At 51.8% G+C, this 20,685-nt stretch overlaps 7 protein-coding genes across 7 annotated transcripts; 2 read left to right on the top strand and 5 right to left on the bottom strand.

Moving 5' to 3' along the window:
- Positions 1-450: 450 nt before the first annotated feature.
- On the bottom strand, positions 451-1,476 carry CkaCkLH20_04581 (2, 3-dihydroxybenzoic acid decarboxylase; the record flags this gene model as incomplete). The annotated part of the gene is made up of 1 exon (XM_038887300.1): positions 451-1,476. The coding sequence occupies one exon, from the start codon at positions 1,474-1,476 to the stop codon at positions 451-453; it is 1,026 nt and encodes a 341-aa protein (XP_038747466.1).
- A 2,937-nt stretch (positions 1,477-4,413) lies between these two features.
- Positions 4,414-6,031, top strand: CkaCkLH20_04582 (arginine permease; the record flags this gene model as incomplete). The annotated part of the gene is made up of 2 exons (XM_038887301.1): positions 4,414-4,555; positions 4,626-6,031. 2 exons carry the CDS (start codon positions 4,414-4,416, stop codon positions 6,029-6,031), a joined length of 1,548 nt encoding a protein of 515 aa, XP_038747467.1.
- A 187-nt stretch (positions 6,032-6,218) lies between these two features.
- CkaCkLH20_04583 (uncharacterized protein) lies at positions 6,219-6,728 on the bottom strand (the record flags this gene model as incomplete). The annotated part of the gene is made up of 1 exon (XM_038887302.1): positions 6,219-6,728. One exon carries the CDS (start codon positions 6,726-6,728, stop codon positions 6,219-6,221), a length of 510 nt encoding a protein of 169 aa, XP_038747468.1.
- A 715-nt stretch (positions 6,729-7,443) lies between these two features.
- On the bottom strand, positions 7,444-8,933 carry CkaCkLH20_04584 (uncharacterized protein; the record flags this gene model as incomplete). The annotated part of the gene is made up of 5 exons (XM_038887303.1): positions 7,444-8,035; positions 8,097-8,470; positions 8,520-8,590; positions 8,643-8,699; positions 8,747-8,933. 5 exons carry the CDS (start codon positions 8,931-8,933, stop codon positions 7,444-7,446), a joined length of 1,281 nt encoding a protein of 426 aa, XP_038747469.1.
- A 2,357-nt stretch (positions 8,934-11,290) lies between these two features.
- Positions 11,291-12,241, top strand: CkaCkLH20_04585 (uncharacterized protein; the record flags this gene model as incomplete). Its single annotated transcript, XM_038887304.1, has 3 exons — positions 11,291-11,597; positions 11,667-11,946; positions 12,019-12,241. 3 exons carry the CDS (start codon positions 11,291-11,293, stop codon positions 12,239-12,241), a joined length of 810 nt encoding a protein of 269 aa, XP_038747470.1.
- Positions 12,242-12,941: 700 nt separating this feature from the next.
- Positions 12,942-16,772, bottom strand: CkaCkLH20_04586 (uncharacterized protein; the record flags this gene model as incomplete). The annotated part of the gene is made up of 3 exons (XM_038887305.1): positions 12,942-14,012; positions 15,153-16,327; positions 16,400-16,772. The coding sequence occupies 3 exons, from the start codon at positions 16,770-16,772 to the stop codon at positions 12,942-12,944; spliced, it is 2,619 nt and encodes an 872-aa protein (XP_038747471.1).
- A 770-nt stretch (positions 16,773-17,542) lies between these two features.
- On the bottom strand, positions 17,543-20,068 carry CkaCkLH20_04587 (beta-glucosidase 2; the record flags this gene model as incomplete). The annotated part of the gene is made up of 3 exons (XM_038887306.1): positions 17,543-19,481; positions 19,541-19,868; positions 19,999-20,068. 3 exons carry the CDS (start codon positions 20,066-20,068, stop codon positions 17,543-17,545), a joined length of 2,337 nt encoding a protein of 778 aa, XP_038747472.1.
- Positions 20,069-20,685: the final 617 nt, after the last annotated feature.

The following is a 20,685-nucleotide window of genomic DNA, read 5'->3' on the forward strand; positions in this document are numbered from 1 at the left end:
CGCACAATTGCTATGAATCCGACATGTAGCTCGTCAATCTCTCTCCGGTCGACTTTACTGTCGTGGTGTTGATATTGGGATGTTGAAGCTGGTGAAACCATCTGCGGCCCAATCGCTGGTTTCGCCGACACACACTGCCGGCCTTCGGATGACATTACCGAAGTCCCCTGGTCAGATCCCATTCCCTGTTCAATTTGTGTCGTCAGGGCATGACAAGATGTTTCCAACCCAGGAACATCTTAACTCCTTCACTACTGCGTGTTTAATGATAAATCTTTTACACTCTTGCATCGAATAAGTTGGATTTTGTGAGTTGGTTTTGCCTTTGAGGTTTACTCATGACTCTCATGAAGCTGTGCTCGGGAAATGCCTCCGAGATACACTGGATATCAACACGAAGTATTGAAGCATTGGTCGGGATTGAAGAACACGGTGATTAGACTTTTTCCACTACCTCTCAATATCTGAATTTGCTCTTCTCTTGTTGGATTTCGGAGGTTCAAACTTCAGGCGCAGAAGGTTCTTCACATTCTTCCATGCAATACCCTCCCATTCCTCGTCGTTGACGAGCCCACTGCCCTTCAACTTCTCCATGAACTCCCGGCCCATGTCATTCGTCGAAAACGGATAATCGATACTGAAGATGACCCTTTCAGATTTCGTCTCCTGCAGAAGACATGCCATTGGCGCAAGGGAAAACATCCCGCTGGTCGTAACCCACACATTGTTATCCCAGACCTCCCTCAACCCCCTCTTGCGGAAATCCGAAGGAGGCCATTTGCTGGACGACCTGACGATCCGATCGAGCATGAAGGGTAGCATCTCACCCATGTGTCCCAGGATGATCTTGAGTTTGGGAAAACGGTCGAAGGTACCCGCCGCGAAGAGGCGGAGGAAGTGCAAACTTGTTCGCGAGTGCCAGCCCCAGCCCCAGGCACTCAGAGCCTTGGCGATTTCGATGTCGTACGGCCCCTCGAAGTTCACTTTCATCTCGGACTCGTCGGCGAACGTGGGATGTATGTAAATGGGAACCTCTAGTTCCTGCGCCGCTTCCCAGAGGGGGTAGTATTGCGGCGTGTCGAAGAAGCTGCCGTCATCCAGGTGATTCCCGGTGAGGGCGCCAACGAAGCCCAGATCCTTCACGCAGCGCCTGAGCTCTTCCGCGGCCGCCTCAGGATCCTCAAGTGGCAGCAGAGCGAACGCGGCGTACTGGTCTGGGTGCTTCTCAATTTTCGAGTAGAGGTCGTTGTTGACGGCTGTGCACACTGATGGTTCGGGCGTCGCGGGCAGGTGTGAGAGGACGGTCATCGCGACGGAGTCGTTGGCCATCGCCTCGAGTCTGGCTGGGCCGAGGTCGCCGAGCTTGTCAATCACGGCGGTGCCAAAGTCCTTCACGCTGGGGCGGTTGTACCGAACCTTCTCCTCTGGGAGCAGAGGAGAGAGGTAGTGCTCTTCGATGGTGATGAAGCGTGCCATTGCGATGTCTGAGTCCTATCGTAAGATGGAGAAAGCTTGTGGATTGCGATTGGCAAAGTAACTCGAGCGAATGTTGTGCTACCGATCTGGGCGCCGGGGATGTATTTAAGTGACAGTCCAGCACATGCGCCCAATGACGGCATCAGTATACACAGGGCATTCCTGATCATTAGCGTCCAAGCGTGTGGCTTTTTGACTCTGAGTGCTCATCCACTGTCTCAGAAACTCGGCGGCCGACATGCACCGACTCACCGATCACCTGAATGGAACTGGAGGAAGCTTTTGACTTTGGCTCGGTTCGTTCTGTCCAGCTCCCGGAGGCCGAACCCGGCACCGATGGGATCCAATTCATCGGAGCGGAGCCAGGCTCAGGGCCGGAGTGCCTCCGTCCAGTCCCGTCCAGTGGAGTCAGGCGGGCTTGTCTGCGCTCCTTGGGGGCCGGAGTCCTTGCGCGAAGAGTTCCCTAAGTCTTTATAAGGAGACTTGAGGGCCATTGACCTCAATCGACCGATAGCGAACTGTCTTCCGGGCGAACATATTTCGATGGCCTGGCTCTACGCTGTTTGAAGACCACACCGGGCCCTCTTGAAGGCCGGTATGCTGGTTGTCATGGCCGCCGCAAGTTGCCGAACTCTCGTCTTTGCATCGACAACAGCAGGACCATCCAAGCTTTTCTGTCAATATTACCAGCAACGTAGCGCCCCTGCCGTTCATGTTGCACGTGTTGAACTCCGCAAGGATAGCCTTTCCAAGCCATCAGTTACAGTACGCATGGGAGTCTTTGAGGATGTCATTGACTGGCATTAGTTGAAGCTGGGGTAGAACATCAGCTTCAAGTGCACCGCCTCGAGAAAGTGGTTCCTTGAGCATCCAGAATCAAAAGCTCGCTAGCACGGAAGAGCGTCGTGAGGGAAGCTCATATCTGAACGTTTCTGACCATTTACACAGACTCTCTCAATTGCTCGAGCTAATCAGCTAGTTGTGCGGGAGCGCGCAAGACCGTACTCAGAATCTGGCTACGAGAACCAAACATTGACTCATCGACAAAGAGGGCTCAGACAGTATCCAATTTTGCTCAGCAGCCGGCAAGAACTGCCGGCAACGAAAGCGCCGACCGGAGTCATCGAACCGGAAGGCTATTGCACGCGAGGGGTGTGGGAGGCTGCCGGGCGAAGCACTCGTAATGCCGATGCGGAACCGGGACTGACGATGGCCTCATCTCCGAAGCAGGACGGAAGCCGGCACCCCCATCACCCGCGTGGGATGCGGAATTGCGGCGAGTCGTCGGCCAGGGGCAATGGGATGATGGGGTTCCAATTGACAAAAACAGGCATCACCCCCGAGACATCGATCTCTCCAAATCCGCTCAACAGCAAAGCAAATCATCACCAAGAAGGGGCTGGAACTCGAAAACCGCATTGGCGTCGCGATAGGGACGAGATATCAACTCAAATCGACAAAAGAAAGCAACCAGCTTACAAAAAACATCTCGTAGTTGATGTGTCTTGCTCATCTCAACGGCCCGCTCCGATCGCAGGAAAAGTCTGCGCCAGTCCCACCGTAAGACGTAAGAGAAACCAGGGGGAGAAAATTTCATACCAGGAGGCAAAAAGCCGCGCCCATCACCAGTCCAGGAACAAGCAAGGAAATTTTTCTAGCGGCTGGCGACTCGACGTTTCGCCGCTTGTCCGCTTGGCGCGGTCCGGGTGTGTGTGTGTCGTTCCAGGGCGCATCAAATGCGCCGTAGGGCTGACAATGACAGACTGACGGGCGGGAATAACACAGCATGTCACAAGTTTGGTGCGACGAAGAATTGGTCTTCGGGGTGCGCCGTGGTCCTAGGGGGAACTTGGAAGCACGAATGGCTAGGTTCAACAAGAACTTGGCGAAGGATCGACAAGCTTCATCTAGGCGTGTCTGATATGCTAGACGAAGGAGCTTGAAGAGGATATGGAGGGTGAGACGAAGACATTCCAGAAAATTTCTACCCGTCAGTGGCTGGGCAGAGCCTGTCAATGCCGTGACTTCGCAGGAATTGGACGAGCATGATTGGCTTGGCGGAGAGAAGAATCGGAAGCGCTCTCATGGGAAAAGAGGCCCGGGCAAAGCTCGGTGGGAAGTAAAAGACCATCAAGTGGCGCGAGTTTGACGCCGCTTCTCGAGATTGTATTCGTACAACTACATGCAGCTATGGAAGCTCAAGGGGTAACGTAGCTTTGCTAGCCCAGCTGCGGCGCATGTGTGTTCGTACATGTAACTAACATGCCGGCCGATCGGACGAACTGCAAGTGAATGGTTCTTGCAGCGAAATGGCATGTCATTGCTGTTGCCCCTTCAGATCGATCCTGGCCCCCTTTGCTCCTGTTCTTCCAACTGATTGGAGTCATTGCGATGGTCTCCAGTTCGAGCTCGAGTCCCCACGGTCCATTTCCTGGTCGATAGGCATCCCCCCTGGACAAACGCCGCTCTTACCCGCGGCCGGCCGACTACCGAGTTTTGCGATTTCCAGGGCGGCGATGGACCGTGAGGAACTCGCGTGCTGGGTGTGCTCCATCGGCCAACCCGCAACGAGAAAAGCGAACGAGGCCATTGTGTGCGCGTGTGCCCACCTCTCGAGATTTTTTTGCCCATGGCCACCGTTACCGGTCGCGATGAGTCGACGCGAAGTGGAACCGGTTGAGTAAGAGAAGCCCGTATTATATTTAATCATGCCATGAGCTTTCTGGTCGCGGCGGAACCTGTCCTACCTCCCCAGGTTTTCTGCTTGCTCATGCGTCTGGTGGCTTTCCGGAGAAGCGAATCAACGAGCTTCCCTCCTACCCCGAACCTCTTGAACCTTCTTTTGCTCTCCTAGCCGCGGTCGACGAGACTTTGATCCAAGTCTGTGAACATCCCGTGTGTGTCGCCGTTGTCATCCCACCCCAAAGTCTGCACATCATGTTCGGCTCCAAGGAGAAAGCCCCTCAGACCAGCGAGGGCGAGGTCACTCCCAACAATGCCTCCAAGACCGACTTGGAGACGGGGGAGTCGGGCCTCCACCGTACTCTGAATGCTCGCCATTTGCAATTCATTGCCATCGGTATGTGACTGATCGAAGTCCCGGTCCGGGGTCAGACCGTCAGAAGCTCTTTCTAACCCGGCCTTCGCAGGTGGCACCATCGGCACCGGTCTCTTCCTCGGTAGCGGCAAGGCCATCGCGACCGCCGGCCCCGTCGGTTGCCTGATCGCCTTCATCTTCATCGGCAGCATCGTCTACTCCGTCATGACCGCCCTGTGCGAGATGGCCACCTACATCCCCGTCCCCGGCGCCTTCACCTCGTACGCTTCTCGATTCATCGACCCCACCCTGGGATTCGCCATGGGCTGGATGTACTGGTTCAGCTGGTCCATCACCTTCGCCCTCGAGTTGACCGCCGCCGGCGTCATCATCCAATATTGGAACGACAGCCTGAGCATTGCCATCTTCATTAGCATCTTCTGGGTCGTCTTCACCGCGCTCAACTTCATGCCCATCCGCATCTTTGGCGAGATCGAGATGTGGTTTGCGAGCATCAAGGTCGTGACCATCATCGGATTCATCATCTTCGCGATCTGCATCAACGCCGGTGTTGGCCAGCAGGGCTACTTGGGCTTCAAGTACTGGGTCGAACCGGGCCCGTTCAATGCGTCCATGGTCGAGGGTTCTGTCGGCAAGTTTGTCGGTTTCTGGTCCGTCCTCATCACGGCTGCCTTCAGTTTCCAGGGATCTGAGCTGGTTGGCGTCGGTGCTGGTGAGACCAAGGACCCCCAGAAGAGCGTGCCCAGCGCCGTCCGTTGGACTTTCTGGGGAATCTTCTGCCTCTTTGTCGCCACCATTTTCTTCATCGGTATTCTGGTTCCCTCTGACAACCCGTCGTTGTTGCTCGACAACCAGGATGCGTCGGCGTCTCCCTTGGTTATTGCCGCGAACTTGGCCGGTGTCAAGGTCCTTCCTGACATCATCAATGCCGTGCTCTTGACCGCCGTCCTCTCTGCTGCCAACTCCAACGTGTACTCTGGTTCTCGTATTCTGGTTTCCCTGGCTAACGAGAGGTGTGCTCCCCAATTCATGGCCTGGACCAACAAGCTCGGTACCCCCTACATGGCGGTCGCTACCACGTCCGCGGTTGGTTTGCTTGCGTACATGAACCTGTCCGAGAATGGCGGTGTCGTGTTCGACTGGCTGCTCAACATCACCGCCGTTGCTGGACTCATCAGCTGGACGTGTATCAACATCTGCCACATCCGGTTTATGGCTGCCCTCAAGGCTCAGAACATTTCGCGGGACAGCCTGCCGTACAAGGCCCCCTTCCAGCCGTTCTTCTCCTGGTACGGTCTTTTCTTCAACGTGCTCATCATCCTGACGAACGGTTTCACCGCCTTCATGGGTTGGAGCACCAGTGGCTTCTTCACTGCATACATCAGCGTCATCTTGTTCGTCGTGCTTCTGGTTGGCCACAAGATCTTCAACCGCTCCAGGCCTCTCAAGGCCCATGAAGCCGATGTGACGACTGGAACCCTGGCCGCAAGCTCTTGATGACCGGCTGGCCGACCCGGAAGGTGCACAAGGAGAAATGTAATCTGTAACATTAGTAGATATAGTTGTAATGATGATACCCATGAGTTCAAGCTGAGGATTTCGCGCGATGTTGTACACAAAATTGTCTCCAGCGGCAGCGGTCAACGACAGCAGAGACAAGAGGACGGTCGAACTAGACAGGCAATCAGGAGACGATGGTGTACAGTCCGATGGCACCTCCAAGACCAAGTGCGATGCTCCTTCCGAGGTTGTACAGCCCCCATTGATCAACCAGGTATTTGGCTCCCTCCTCTTCTTCTTGGGTCAAGCCAACGGCCATGATACCCATGTCTCTTGTTTCTTCGGCCTTTGCTTTCAACTTCTTGTTGACGGGGACCAGGAAGATCCTCGTCCACGGACCAATGGATAAGCAGAGGGCGCCTGCCGTCGCGAAGAGCTTCGCCTTGCCAGGCAAGTGTCGTAGTGCGTAGGCCAAGTACCAGTAGCTCAAGACACAGAAGAGAACCGGGGGTGGAAAGGCGCGACTGGTTCTCTTGAACATGTTGGTCCATTGACGCAGCATCAGCGGGGTCGGTGACTCGAGCAGGCGGGGCACGACGAAGACGGAGAGGCCTAGATTGAGGCCAGCGAGTGCCGTATTGACGAAGACGGTCGACGTCTGGAGGTTGCGGAGGGTAGGCGGTCGAGAGGACATTGTCGGTTGATTTGCTCGTGAAGGCTCGCGGGTCGCCCTTGATGTAGAACAATAGCAATATCGAAGGAGGGTTCGGTTTAGAAGTGCAGTGTTCTTTTTCAGAGGAACGTGGCTAGTTGCGAGGCAAGGAGGAGAAGGAGAGAAGTCGATGGACAGATTGATGAAATGGCATGGATGGAAGGACCGGAGATCAAGCTTGGGGGCGGCTTCAAGCGGGTAGGGAGGTCCCGTCCGCGGGGCCGCCTGCTGCCTGCAGCTCGGGACGCTGCGGGGCACTTGCTTAGCGGATCACGCCAGCGGGAGCGTTACTTCCCCACTGCAATGCCCGGACTTCTCGGGGAAACGCCGTCACCTGCATCTCACCTTGCATATCGTTTTCTCAGCGGTGGCTTTATTAGAATCGATGCTTCATGTTTGGTGGTTTTCAAGAGTTCCGTTAAAAGCAGCGGTGTTGTCTTTGAATCTTAAGAGATTTGTCTTTTTGTCGATACTTCGACGCCTTTTCCAGCTCAAGCGGCTTGCGCTGATGCCTATGTTCAGTTACTCAATAACTAACATCGTTGTTACACATATAACACATCAAGAGTTTAGCTTGTTGTATAATCTGATTCATCGTCGTGTTTTCGAGTTACTTTGTCCTTGTTTGATCGATCTCGCGTTACCGAACCCATCTCCGTCAACATGAGTCTCTCGCTACCACCTCAGTCCAGCTGTCTCACCTGTTCGCATAAGAAATCCTCGTCTCCCTCGTCACGTTAATGCCTTCTCTTGGTGTTTGAAAGTCCTCTGATCCGCGCCCCCATGTCGAGACGACGGTAGCAGGGCCGACTCTCCCGGGGTACTGGACTTCGATGCTACCAATGCTGTCGCTCTGCTTGTCTGTCTTATCGCTCGCCGTATCCGATTCGTTCTTGTCAAAGTTCCTTCTCCTGCTTTGCGACCCCTTCGATGACCAGAGCTTGGCCTCGTCGTCATTCGGGTCTTGTCCTGACCCTCCAGGCAAGTCGTCTCGACTTGGCAGCTCAAACGTTTGAGCGCCATCTCCATGCTTCTTGCTGCCTTTGTCGACATGTTTCGAGTACGGCCCGTATCCGGATCGTCCCTGTGAAGATCGAAGTGTCGATGATATGATGAAGGGGAGGTATCGCATGAAGAACGGCTTCAGCGCCGGTACCGCTGCGCAAATCAACCCGGCATTGACTTCGATGAAGCCCCAAATCATCTGCGGAGGGACGTCCCATGTGTAGTCGGAGCTTTCGAGGAGCGGCGGCAAGATCACTGTTCGTTGGATAGCAGCAGCGCAGACGCTAAAGCCCAGGTCAGTTTCGAGTCTTCAAGAAGAGTTGGGAGCATCGGATCAAGACTTACAAGCCACCCGTGGCGAAGAGAAGAACCAGCGAAACCTTCTGTCGTCGAGCCATCTGTAACGACCAAACAACTCTCACAGGTATCAAGAGAATGATGATGTCAATGATGATGTTGGCGGCGCCGAGCGTCATCATCGGGATCATTTTGCCGATACAAGTTCCCTTCACCGTGATATCCCAGCTCATCTGAACCGGCCGACACTGGAAGATGATGATGAGTTGATATACAACGGTATATGCCGATACGATGCCGAGAAGAATGAACACTGTCAACCTGAACTTCTTCTCGGGTGACAGACGGAGATAAAAGGCGAGGATAGAAAGCTTCGAGAATGACACCGATGTCGAATATGTGATGGTGATTCCTAGAGTTGTCTTTCATGCTGTCAATTTTGGCTTCTTTGATGCGAAGGGGGGGCCTTACAAGAAGGAATGGGGGGCTGTAGTCGACCGTGAGAATATCCCATAGATGCTTGCCGGCGCCGAGCGGAACGACTTTCCATCTGTCAGAATCACCATCCATAGAAGCTGTGTAGGGTCGACTTACGATGAAGAGCCAGACCGCAATAAGAAAGAGACAGCGCCATAGCAATCATCGCAAGGTCTATTGAGTCGTCAGCTTGGGTTTTGCGAAAGGACTGTCCATCTTACAGTCATCCAAACCTAAACTCCCGCGTACCACAAACGTCCTCGTGAAGATGCGCAGAGCCACCGCGACCAAGGCAATCACTGTGGTTGCGATTCCGACTGGGAAAACTCCCCCAGACGTATCCGGAGGGTTGATTCTCGTCCTTACCTCGCCCTCTGGCGGAGGCATCACGTATAATGAGTCGTCCATGGCCGACCGGAAACATCTACGTTTTCGATCGATGTCAATATGCAAGAAGGGTTGCACGTGTCGGGCATCGAAAGCAGATTAAAGACCACCGAAGTCATTGGAGTAGCGAAGACGACGCCTCCTTTAACGAAGGCGTTCGCCATCGGGCCAACAGGGAAGCTCCTCTTTGCATATCAAACCAAGACTTCGGCAACAGGTTCCCGGGTTAGAAGGACACCCTAAGCGAAAGTCCCGGCAGTCTGTTGGTGAGATGCAAATTATGGTTACAGTCAGGACCCAGAAATCTTCGAGGCAGACAGCTAGATCATCGATTTCCTTTCACGGGTTTCGATGGCAAATCTTCAGTCATTTGGTACGCGACGGAGTAAGCCTGCCGAGGCGGAGATGGGGGGTCGGTACCCTAGTTGCTGCAACCGAGCAGCAATGAATTGCGTTTTGTCTCCGCAAGAATGGACCTCGTCCACAGATTCCCTTGGTGATCATGGATCCGTCTTTTGCTGTGCCTCCCCCTGCTGCCCTTTCCGAGGTTTCGAGGTTCATGCCATGTAGTTCCAGCTCAGGTCGGCTATGACAGCGAACGGCATGAGTATAATGTCAACGGGCGTTGATCCACGATGCGCATAGGCTCTGCAGGTAATCTGGTTGAAGAGCTGGGGAGAAGTATCGTCTTCTGCTGTCATTACGATCACAGAGTCAGATATCCATCAGTCATTACGTCTGCAGCGAACAAAAGAACCAACTAGTCTCCGGGTGTTAGTGACATTTCGTCACCTCCTTTAATTTTATGTGTTACCTTTCCTATATTAGCGCTATTATTTAACGATAAGGATTGATTTAAGCCTAATTATACTTAGTATATCTAAAGTAGAAACTGCTAACCTTATATCTAATACGTCTAGATCCTAACTAGTACCTCTATATATTATCTCACTATTATTAGGGTATTAAATAGATTAAGCTTAGAGTTATTATATAGCTTATTATATTATAATATATAGAGCATTATTAATAGTTTATTCTCTATTCTAAATACTACTTAAGCTATAAGTTAGTCTAAATACTCTTATAGCGTTATATAAGTAATATAATATTCCTAAATTATTTATTTATTTAATAGGATAGTATCTATTATAATATTCTTAATATAATATATCTTAAGAGTCTTTTTAATATACTTTAAGTAAGAGGGGTAATTATTTTTAATATTATTAAGGGGTTAAAAATAATAGTTAGGGTTTATAATTATATTAAGAAGGATATTAATATTAGCTAATATAAGGCTAGAGATATAAGAGGAAGATATTTTAAGTAGATAGAAGAGGGGATAAAAGGATAAGGGGATAAAAGGATAAGGGTTATAGTATAATCTTAGTAGTAGAAGGGATAGTCTCTTATAGACTAATATCCCTTATTAAGGTTTTACCCCCTCTAACCTTAAGAGTAAGGCTATTTATATACTACTATATATACTATAAAGCTTATTAGGATAGAGTTTTATTCTTTTAGAGTATTAAATATTAAATATATACTTATTAGGTATAGTGAGATATCTATAACTAGATTATAATGGTAGCTATATTGTATTGCGCGGCGTATTGCATTTATTTCGTTACCTCATTTCGACCCGCTGGATTATGGGCCTCGGTGGGACACGCAACGGTTCTCATCCCAGGTTAATTGCTTCATGCGCCCAACCAACAAATGTTGGTACCTCGAAACCAGGGTGAAGCAGGCCTCGCGTATGAAGAAATGTAACTCCGTGTTCTTGTTGGTTTGGTGAAGATACTGCAATGACACTTGATTGGGTCACTTGCAATGTCAAGTGGCCTGAGAACTGTGGGCACTCCGAGGCTGGGCAGAGAAGAACCATGAATATCTAGCCGGCATCCCGGTATCTAACGAATCCGATGCGATCCCGCCGTGCGCCGGGCCCGGCCCCCGGTGGCTGGGGCCCCCGGCACTTCGATACCCCGCGGGCTGTGGGTAGAAAGTCCACTTGATTGATCCGCGCCAACATCCCTACCTGGCCGGACGGGTTGTCTATTTTGATCAAAAGTACCATTTGAAATTGTGTTGCTCGTTGGACAAATAGTGTTCCATCTTGTTCGTTGTGGACCGCGCGAAACGAGGTATGCCTCTAACAACGCGGTGAGTCTACCTGCGTCGGGACATAATGGGTACCTGTAGGCAGCGTAAATACGCCGGCATCGCCTTTCGCGAGACATCCATGAGTTAGGCTCTGCTCAGCTAGCTGATTTGCGGATTCATCTCATCTGCCTTCGTATTCTTCCATCCTTGAGTAGTCGCTGCATTTTGTTTTTGTGACTCTCCAGCCAGACTTTGAAGGCGCTGTAACAATGGGGATCCTGGAGCCGACTCTAACGCCGTTCGAGGGCAAGGTAATCACTGTTGCTGGCGCCAGCCGAGGAACCGGCCTAGCTACAGTGAAGTATCTCGTCCTAAGAGGCGCAACAGTTTCCATGTCCAGCTCATCTCCCAAAGGCATCGCCAAGGCACATGCGGAGGTTCTTCAAGGCTGCCCAGGGAGCGACGACCGAGTCATGGCTATGGCCTGCGATATCACCAAATACGAGGATGTCCAAGCTTGGACTTTGGAGACGATGAATCGGTTTGGACGTATCGATGGATGTGCCAACGTCTCTGGTAAGCATAAATACCCCTTCTCTTTCGCTCTGACATGAGAGGAATGATTCGTACTGATGATCGCTTTAGGAAAGGAGCAACGAAAGCTTTTTCCCATAACAGAGCTCCCGATGGAAGACTTCAAGGAGATCATGGACGTCAACGTCAATGGTCTCTTTCATCTTCTTCGAGAGCAGATGAAGGTCATCTCTGAGGGCGGAAGCATCGTCAACGTCGGCAGCGTGTGCAGTAACTTCTCGTCTCCATACTACGGCGCTTACATTGCGTCCAAGCACGCCGCAGCTGGCCTGACCAAAGCGGCTGCTTTCGAGGGCGCTTCTAGGAATGTCCGCGTCAACTCGCTCAACCCGTAAGTACACATGCCACAATGATCGTGCATATGTTACATCCACGTGAGTGCTCTTCGCTGACACTTTCGCAGAGGCACAATCAACTCTGAAATGACTGCGAAACCCTTCGAATTGCCTGGTGGTGCCACGTTCACGCCTTCCGAACAGACGGTCCCGCAGTTGTTCAAGAGAATGGCCGAGCCCGAGGAGATCGCCGCCTCTGTATGCTTCCTTCTAGGTGATGAAAGCAAGTTTGTTACGAGATCAGAGTGGCGTGTTGATGGCGGGTGGCTGGAGGGGTCATTGACCGGGTAAGATCCAAGAATCTCATGATTCTTCTGAAGGAGTACGGGCACAAAGCTAGGTTTTGGTAGCAAAACTCGTGCAGTTTCAGATGCATATTCAAGTTCATGTTGTTCACAAATGTTAAAATACCCTGTGGGCTTCCATAGTCGGGATACCCAAGCTATCGACCATCAGAATTATGTTTTTGCTGCTACGATTCATATCACATTCATGCTATACTATCATTTTCCACCGCTGTACTGCATCAATCACTTCAACTTGCGTCTCTTGAATACTTCATCACTTGACAGTTCGGTAGTTCGGTAGGTTGGTGGGTTGATAGCTGGCTGACGTATCATAAATTCATAGCTTTGCAGGCCACAGACATCTCAATACCTATTCTTTCATTACTTCCAATACGACTCACAATAGGCCTTCATCGACGACCTAGTTCATCTGGATTCATTGATGGACTAGGTTGCAAGAAGGCGACAGGTCTCCTACACATAAGTGATACTTTCGAAGCAAGCTTTTTCAGATACACAATCAACATATATGAAGCTATTTTGTAACTGAATCCGAAATCAATGGCAGTCGCTGAACATGAGTAAACTTCGGTCCAGCATCAAAGACATGTCTGAAAGCCTCTCTTCGGTCTAAGATCTCCCACTGTGATAAGACGTATCCCTCAAAAGAAACGGTACGCTCTAGTAAATGTCCCTCGGTCTTTCTACATATCCTTCTTACTACTGACAAAATCAAACTCTTTATCGTCAAGAATGCCGATTGTGAAGTGCCTCGTCCCGTCCGAGGCTCTCTGAAACCAACCCAGCCGGAAACGCAGCCCTGCCAGCAGCCCATGGAGCTCCGACGGCAACAAACCCTGAGTATCTCGAGGAAGGTGGTTTGTGACATTCGAGTCGTGAAGCAAACTCGCCGTCATCGAAATACTGGCATAATCAGGCGGCGCAAGTCCCTTCACATCCATGCTGAGCCATCCGTCGCCTACACCCAATAGCCGCAGAGCTTTGGACACCAAGAACCACAACTGGACGAGAACGACGAGACACAGGATGGCGACGATGGCATACGTTATCGCCGGATCCTGGACAAGGCGCCGCCGGCCAATATCAGAAACCACCGCATTTACAGACGGCAAGCCTTCTGGGGGGAAAGGGGCCGTGGTGGAGTCTTCGTCGACTCCCAGCCGGTTCTCCATGCTGGCTAGCTGAGCCATTGCGAATCCAAACTTTTCAGTCAGGGCGGCCAAAACTTTGGTTTGGTCATCTGGGCTCCCTAATGACTCCGGAAGCAGCGGCCCTTGACGCTTGAACAGCCCCAGGAAATCGCCTGCTATGTTCCAGCTGGGGGGATTCTTGGAGCCGGTCGAGGTATTGAATGCGTCGCGGTCATAGCCCATCAGCAAATCGCCGAGTGTGCTTTCCCCTGTCTCTTCAAGGTACGGTACCACGAACGGCGGGTCGAAAGGCTTCATGGTCGAGTCATCCGTCCGAGGCGGGTTAGTTGGGTCAATCATCATGTCGCCATCTTCTCCAGCCACCATTTTCACGTCCACCATGACGCCGCCCCAAGAATAGTTACATCTCCAATATGTGTTGAAATCGAACGCGTTCTTTTCGTGGTTGAATGCACCCCACCAGTAGGTTCGCATGAGCGTGTTCGAAAGATAGCGAATTCCGGCTTTTCTCATGTCGGCAACGCTCATCTCGTCCGCTGGGTCGTCTGGGAGATCGCATTGATATTTGTTAATGTTGTAGCTGTTTTCCGGAGATCTTATCACCTGGCCGAAGTATGTTATTTTAGTCGGCGTAGAGTTCCTGAGCAGCAAAGTTTCCTTGAGGTAGAACCCATTTCCATTTGGACAGATGGATGACCTGTTACAACTTATGTCTGTGGTCGTCTGATTGACGCCTTGGACTGGAATCGTGTAGATTCGCTGAACCGTTGCGTTGTAAATTTCGTCAGGTAGCCTCTCGCAGCTGGGAACCAGTTTTGCTGCCGGCATTCTGATTTCGACTGTCATATTACTACTGTTGAGCTCCGTCGGCAATCGCGTTTGGTCGATGATGGGAAACGCAAGATCGGCAAAAGTATTCTTCGGGTATGTGAAGTTGACATACTCTCTTTGACGGAGAAGATTAGAGAGCTTGTTCCGATTGGAAATGTATGGCGTAAGATCAACGGTTAGAAAGTTTCGGCCCGCCAGTGTGTTCCCAAACTAACTCTTCTGTTGCAGCTGCATTTGTGTGGGCTGCGTGACAGTCTCTACGGAGAACAGCACAGTGGCCAGCGTCGCCAACAGGCCACAGAAAAGTGATGTCACCTGATACAGGGAGATTGTCCGGGCTCTGTACTTGAAGGAGTGCCAGATCACCAGGATACCCAGCATGTCTAGCATCGATGAGTCGAGTTGCTTTGAGCCGCATGGCCGGACAGAGAGACTGCGTAATACCGAGACGCCTCTAAGTGCCATATTGCATGCCCCAATATACAATGACACTCCGATCATGATAAGTGCAGGAAGTGAGACCCAAAGTAGGTACTGGTATCCCTCTCCCTCTCCGTGGATGTTTGCTAGTCCGTCGGAAGTTTGAGACAACCTCATCGTCGAAAGCAGAGCTGCGATGAGACCGATGACGAGGATCGTGAAAGTTATGTGCATAGTCGTCTTTAGCACAAGTGGTGTAAAGTTGCAGGAACTCCATTGTATCTGCCTTTTGTCAAGGCCCGGACTAGAAGTCTGGCTCGCGAGCTTCGAATGGCTGTGGAGAAATAACATGCTTCCTAAGGCGGTTGCCGGATCTCGATGCCATATTCTAGTCGACCGTCTATATCTCCATAGTGTGAAAGCCGCTATCAAGCTCATAACCAATGATAGTATGGCCATGGACAAGCAAATCCTGTGGCTGACTGTCAAAACTTGGATGACGTGCAACGTCTGCCCGTCGGCTCCGACGTCTGCGCCTTGACGCAAGATGTAGTGGCCGGTCAAAGGTGCAAGCCTTCTGAACATCCCAGTCACAGAGTCGTACAACAAGTCGTTTGTAACCCTTTCAGTGCTGATGAACGTGTTATTGAATGATTGTTCCGCATTGACTGGTCCCTGATATGTGCCTCCGTACATGGAGTTCCCCCATGACATGATGCCTGGAGGAATGGTATTGGAGAGCAACGCCCACACATCAGTGTCGAACGGCGTCGATGATCGGTTCGACAAGGCGGTGATCTTCGGGCTGACCCCATCGTCAGTGATATCCACTTCCGAGAACCAGGCCCTAGACGAGCAGAGAACTGCAGAAGCGTTTGCGATGACTGGAAGTGAGGAGTTCAATGGCGATGGAATCGTTCTGACGGCATAGTGAACGAAGGGCAGGTGTTCTTGAGGCAAGCTTGGACAAGTTTCAGCCGGTCTGAGTTCGCTGTCGACTTTCCAGTGCTCGAAATAGAAAGGCGCGTACTTGGTGGCTGTTACATAGGGTAGCTCGACGCTGTATTGACATCCATCGAATTGAAGGGCAACTTCCATTTTGTACCCTGATTTGCCGCCTTCTGCGGGCCCCATTGACACTAATGAATGGTTCTGCAGCTTCAAACATTCAATGTCCGTGAAGAAGCCATCCACGACAGCATTCAACGGGGCATTGATTGTCCCGCGAAGATTGCCAGTCGATGACATGAAGGTCTGGTAGGCAACGTCTTTGGTAAGACCAAATGGATAGCTCACGTCAAAGTCGTTAAGGGCTCTAGCCGCGTGATAGGTAAATGAATCGCCGTCATCATTGGCGACGCGGTATGTTCGGTTGAAGGTGTCGAGCTTTTGAATGGCGGTAGGTGTCTCGACTGAAACTGGAATGAGCCTAAATAGACCGGGGGCGAGCACAATCTGAGCCTGAATTAAGAGAGACGCAAGCGCAGTAAGGAACACCAGGTAGTGCTTCTTGCGCAGAGATTGTACGATAGTTTGTGGCGTCAGAAGCGACAAGTAGTCGAGATCGCTCCAGTCGTTGGATTTCTCGTGGCGTGACTCGATCCATGGCATATATCTCATGGCTTGCACCTCGGTTCTGTTCCACAAAACGGAGATTATTGTGAGAACTAGAATATTAGTTAGCTGAGGTCGCCTGCAAGATACAGAAGCCGATGGGTGGCTATGTATGAAGGCCATACCTGCGGTAGGCGCGAATCGCCACAAATATACAAGAGACTCCCGGGTCTCGAATAGACCATCGTGCTGTTGAGAGTACGAGAACATGACGAAGAAAGCTATCGCCAGGCAAGCAAATAGCCCGGTGAAGACACCAAGTACGGCCGGTCTCAGCCATTGAGGGCGCCAAATTGCATCTGAGTCAATGGCCGAGTCGTCATCGTATGTGCGCACCTCAGAGACGCCTGCGCCTCCCTTTTTCTCTCCTAGCGAGGAGAAAGATGATGGACTGTGTCGCACATGAAGGTTCTTGGTTTCGGTCTGATTGCTGTCGTCGTCTTCTTGTTGAATGTCGTGGACCAGTTGTGGCCGTCCGGAATGCTCTAGACGAGCCATCTTTGTTGGCGGAAGTCACTAGCTCCGAGCTGCTCTCTCGCGGGCTTCGACTTGAGTGTTGAGAGGCAGATTAACAATGGGATCCGGCCTGGCGGTCGAAGAAAAAAGCACTTATCAGTTCCCAAAGCTCAACTTCTGCTGCTCAACGCCCAAATTTGCGGCAACGCAGAGGCCCCATTCTTAATTATTTTGGCAAGGTGAAGTGCGACTGGATTGATGCTGCAAGCAGTTAGCCGCCGAGCCAAGTCAACCCTCAAGTCAACCTTGTGTTGGTTGGGCGGGAGAAAGCGCGCGAAACGAAGGCGCCAACATGATTGCATCTGCTACATGAGCAAGGATAGTTCCAGGGTGCTGCAGCGATAACCGTCTGCAATTCCCTCATCAGAAGCCCCTGTAAGAGGCGCGGCCTGTTGCAGACCAAAGTCCCTTTTCTCGACAAACGCGTGTATCGATTCTGCAAGCACGATGGAGATCGAAATGAGCTTCCGCAGGCTTTTTGGACCCCACGGTGGTGCTCTGGAGATCGATTCATCAGAGCATGGACGCTTTCCAACGACAGACTGGGTCCCCGATAGAATCGCGAATAGCTCCAGTAGGGGCCCTGGTAAAACTTTTTTTCTCGGCCCGGCTGGGGCGGTAAAGCTTTAAATGCAGGAGATGAAAACTTGATGAATGGTAAGAAATCTCAGTAAGAGAACCGGCGAAGAAACGCATTTTGGGTTCAGAACTACCTTAAACTGCACTCATTTTCACGCAATACGTCGATGAGATCAGTTCTCTAGAAGAACAGTCTGGCCGGTGGCCTTGATGTCTCTCGAATCAAACCCCACTCTGAATACCAGGGCTCCCTCCGGAATGGTCCATGTGCGCCGACTCGTGTTATAATAACTCAAGTCCCGTCGGGTAAGGTTGAAAATGACACCCTTGCTCTCGCCACTTTCTAAGAAGACCTTATCAAACCCCCGGAGAACCTTCACAGGCGTCCCGGCTGGTGACGTTTCTGGTGGAAGAGAGACGTAAAGCTGCGGCACTATTGCTCCGGCCACAGATCCCGTGTTGGTCACGCTGACTCCCACCGTCACCACGGTCTCCCAGAGATCAGGATGCCCGCCTGGGATCACGGGCACTGTCGGATCCGGCTCGGAAGTCAGGTTGGTGATCACCTGCGTGATCGCCAGCTCATCGGACATGTTGAAAGTGGTGTAGCTGAGGCCGAAGCCGAAGCCAAAGAGTGGCTCGATGCCATTTTCTTCCAGATGCCGGTAATCGACTAAGAGCCCCTCGTCAAAATCAGCCTGCCAGGCCCCTGGAGAAGTGGCGTTGGTGAGATTGACGATTGGAATATCGATGTCGCTGCTGTTGACGGGGATGGAGTATGGCAGTCTTCCAGACGGATTGACGTCTCCCCAAAGAACGTCCACAATGGAATTGCCCGTCTCCTGGCCTGGAAGGTGAGCGACGAGTATCGCCTTGACGTTGGAGTGATTGGCCCATGGCATTGTATTCGGGCCAACAGAATGCGTGACCACAATGGTATCATTACACCTGTCGGCGACCTGTCCCACCACGGCAGTCGAGTTCCAGTCCAGCTCCCAGCTGGTGCGGTCTTTGTTCTCTCCGGAGAAAGCATTAAGGAAGACTAGACAGACATCCGGAATCGGGTACGAAGCGGAGAAGTCACCTTGAGCGATGACGCTGTTGCGAAGCATGTACTGAACCCGTGCGCCTGTTTCTTTGGCTCGCGCCTTGATTGCTTCCAACGGAGATACGAGGTAGGTGTGTCTCCCCGACGCGGCACCGCTCCCAACGTCGAGGGTCCCGATCTCGAATTTGTTGTTGAAGGTGAGGCCGTCGGTGGGGTCTGCGGCGTCGTTCCCAAACACGCCGATGTTCTTGAGGCTTTTGAGGGGAAGAATGCCGTCGTTCTTGAGCAGGACGGTCGACTCGGCGGCAATCCTGCGAATGAGATCGCCATGGTCCTGGCGAACATCGCGAGACTCAGGGTAAGGGGGAGGGAATAGATCGAGGACGTTCGACCAGGCGACGAACGTGTACATGAGAGACCAGTCGGTCTCCGGGTACTCCTCTGTGTCTTGGTCGAGGTAGTAGTAGGCCGTCAGGATTCTACGCACCATCTCATCAATACGCTCTTCCTTGACTGATCCCTCCTCGATCATAGCCGTAATGTTGACCGAGCCCCAGTAGCTCTCGCCTGTCTGTATCGTGGCCTCGTCGTAGCCTCCCGGCATGTTGAGATCCAGGCCGGCGTTGATAGACTTCGCCCCTGAGTGCGTTGCGAACCAGTCGGACATGATGTACCCATCGAACCCCATCTCTTTTCTGAGGACCTGCTCCATGAGGTACTCGTTCTCGCAGGCGTAGGTGCCGTTGAAGCGATTATAGCTGCACATTATGCTCGTCGTGCCAGCCCTGATAGCGTTGTAGAAAGGCCAGCCGTACAGCTCGTGGACGGCTCGGTCTCCAACGTTGGATGATATCCCCTCTATGCGCTGTCCATTGACGATGGTGTACGACCTTTGGAGCTCCTGCTCATTGGCAAGGAAATGCTTTGAACAGGTCTGGACGCCCATCGACTGGATTCCACGCACAGTTTGCTCCATGGCGACACCAGAGAGATACGGGTCTATGGAGGAACCCTCCCAGTTGCGACCACCAAGAGGGTGTCTCCCCATCGGCCCAGCAGAAGGTCTGTGTGGAAGCTGTCAGCCATTTCCAGTACCCGACGGCTGTAATGACGATGGACGTACCCCAAGGCAATGTTGATGCCCTTGCCCCGAAACTCCTTGCCGATAGCCTTTGCACGTTCGAGCATGAGGGCCTTGTCCCAGCTGGCAGCGGTAGTGAGCCCGGCTGGGAAGACGCTGACGAGGTCTGCAATGTTGATCCCATTTGGGCCGTCTTGCATACAAATCCCCTTGAAGCCAGCGTGATCGATAGGTAGAATATTGCCAATACATGGAGCTGTCCCGAGGGCTAGCTTTCCGGTCACGAAGGTAGCCTTTTCAGTCAGATTGAGCTTGGTTGTCAAGACATCTGCCTTTTCAACTGCTTCGTTCCATTTTTCTATGTCTCGGTCTGGTGAGGAATACAAGTCAGCACATCAGCGTGGCAAAATACGAGTTATGTGGTCCGGAAGGTACATAGTTTCGACATGATACTAGCTGGGCAACAACATCGTCCAGTACAAGGGCAAGACTATACCTACCAAAGGAAGTCGAGCCTACAGAGGCAACGGCAAAAGAGGTGACTACAGACAGAAGCTTGAGCGAGACCATATTGAAAGCGAGTGATGAATTCTCTCGTCATCTCGCAATTGCGGACGGTCACAAAAGTCCGACTGGCTGGGATCTGTCTTTATGTAGGCTGCCGATATTCACTAACAGCTTTCTCTGGTATCATCTACCGGGAGTTTGGACCAGATTTCACAAAATCACAATCACGCTAAGAGACCAATGCCATTCGGAAATTATGATAAACTACACCGCTGTTGTTTGTGCTCCGAGATTCCTCCCGAATACGCGGCAGCGGCTGGCAACTTCAATCACAGGATCCAATGCCGCTGTTAAGTGTTCATGGTGGATCTGTGGGGTAACATCGCGGGGTGAGTTATTCTAGAATACTCGGATTCGCATGGACTGGCCAGAGGCTGTCTTTATGAGATGGATGTCAATCGCCAATGGCTCAAGATGAACCCGCGTATTCGTACAGTCGTCTTAGTTCCAAGAAGTTCGTATTTACACAATCAAAATGGCGTCGACTTGCGTAAGTCCTCCTATTAATTGGCAAGTGTGAACAGTAAATGCCCTTGACGGCTGATCTTGGCTAAATAGCACACTTTGCCAGCATATCAAATTGAAGATTGGCCAATGACTGCCCCAACTGCTCACCTCTT

Source organism: Colletotrichum karsti (genome assembly GCF_011947395.1).
Source record: "Colletotrichum karsti strain CkLH20 chromosome Unknown Scaffold12, whole genome shotgun sequence".
Classification (NCBI taxonomy): Eukaryota; Fungi; Ascomycota; class Sordariomycetes; order Glomerellales; family Glomerellaceae; genus Colletotrichum; species Colletotrichum karsti.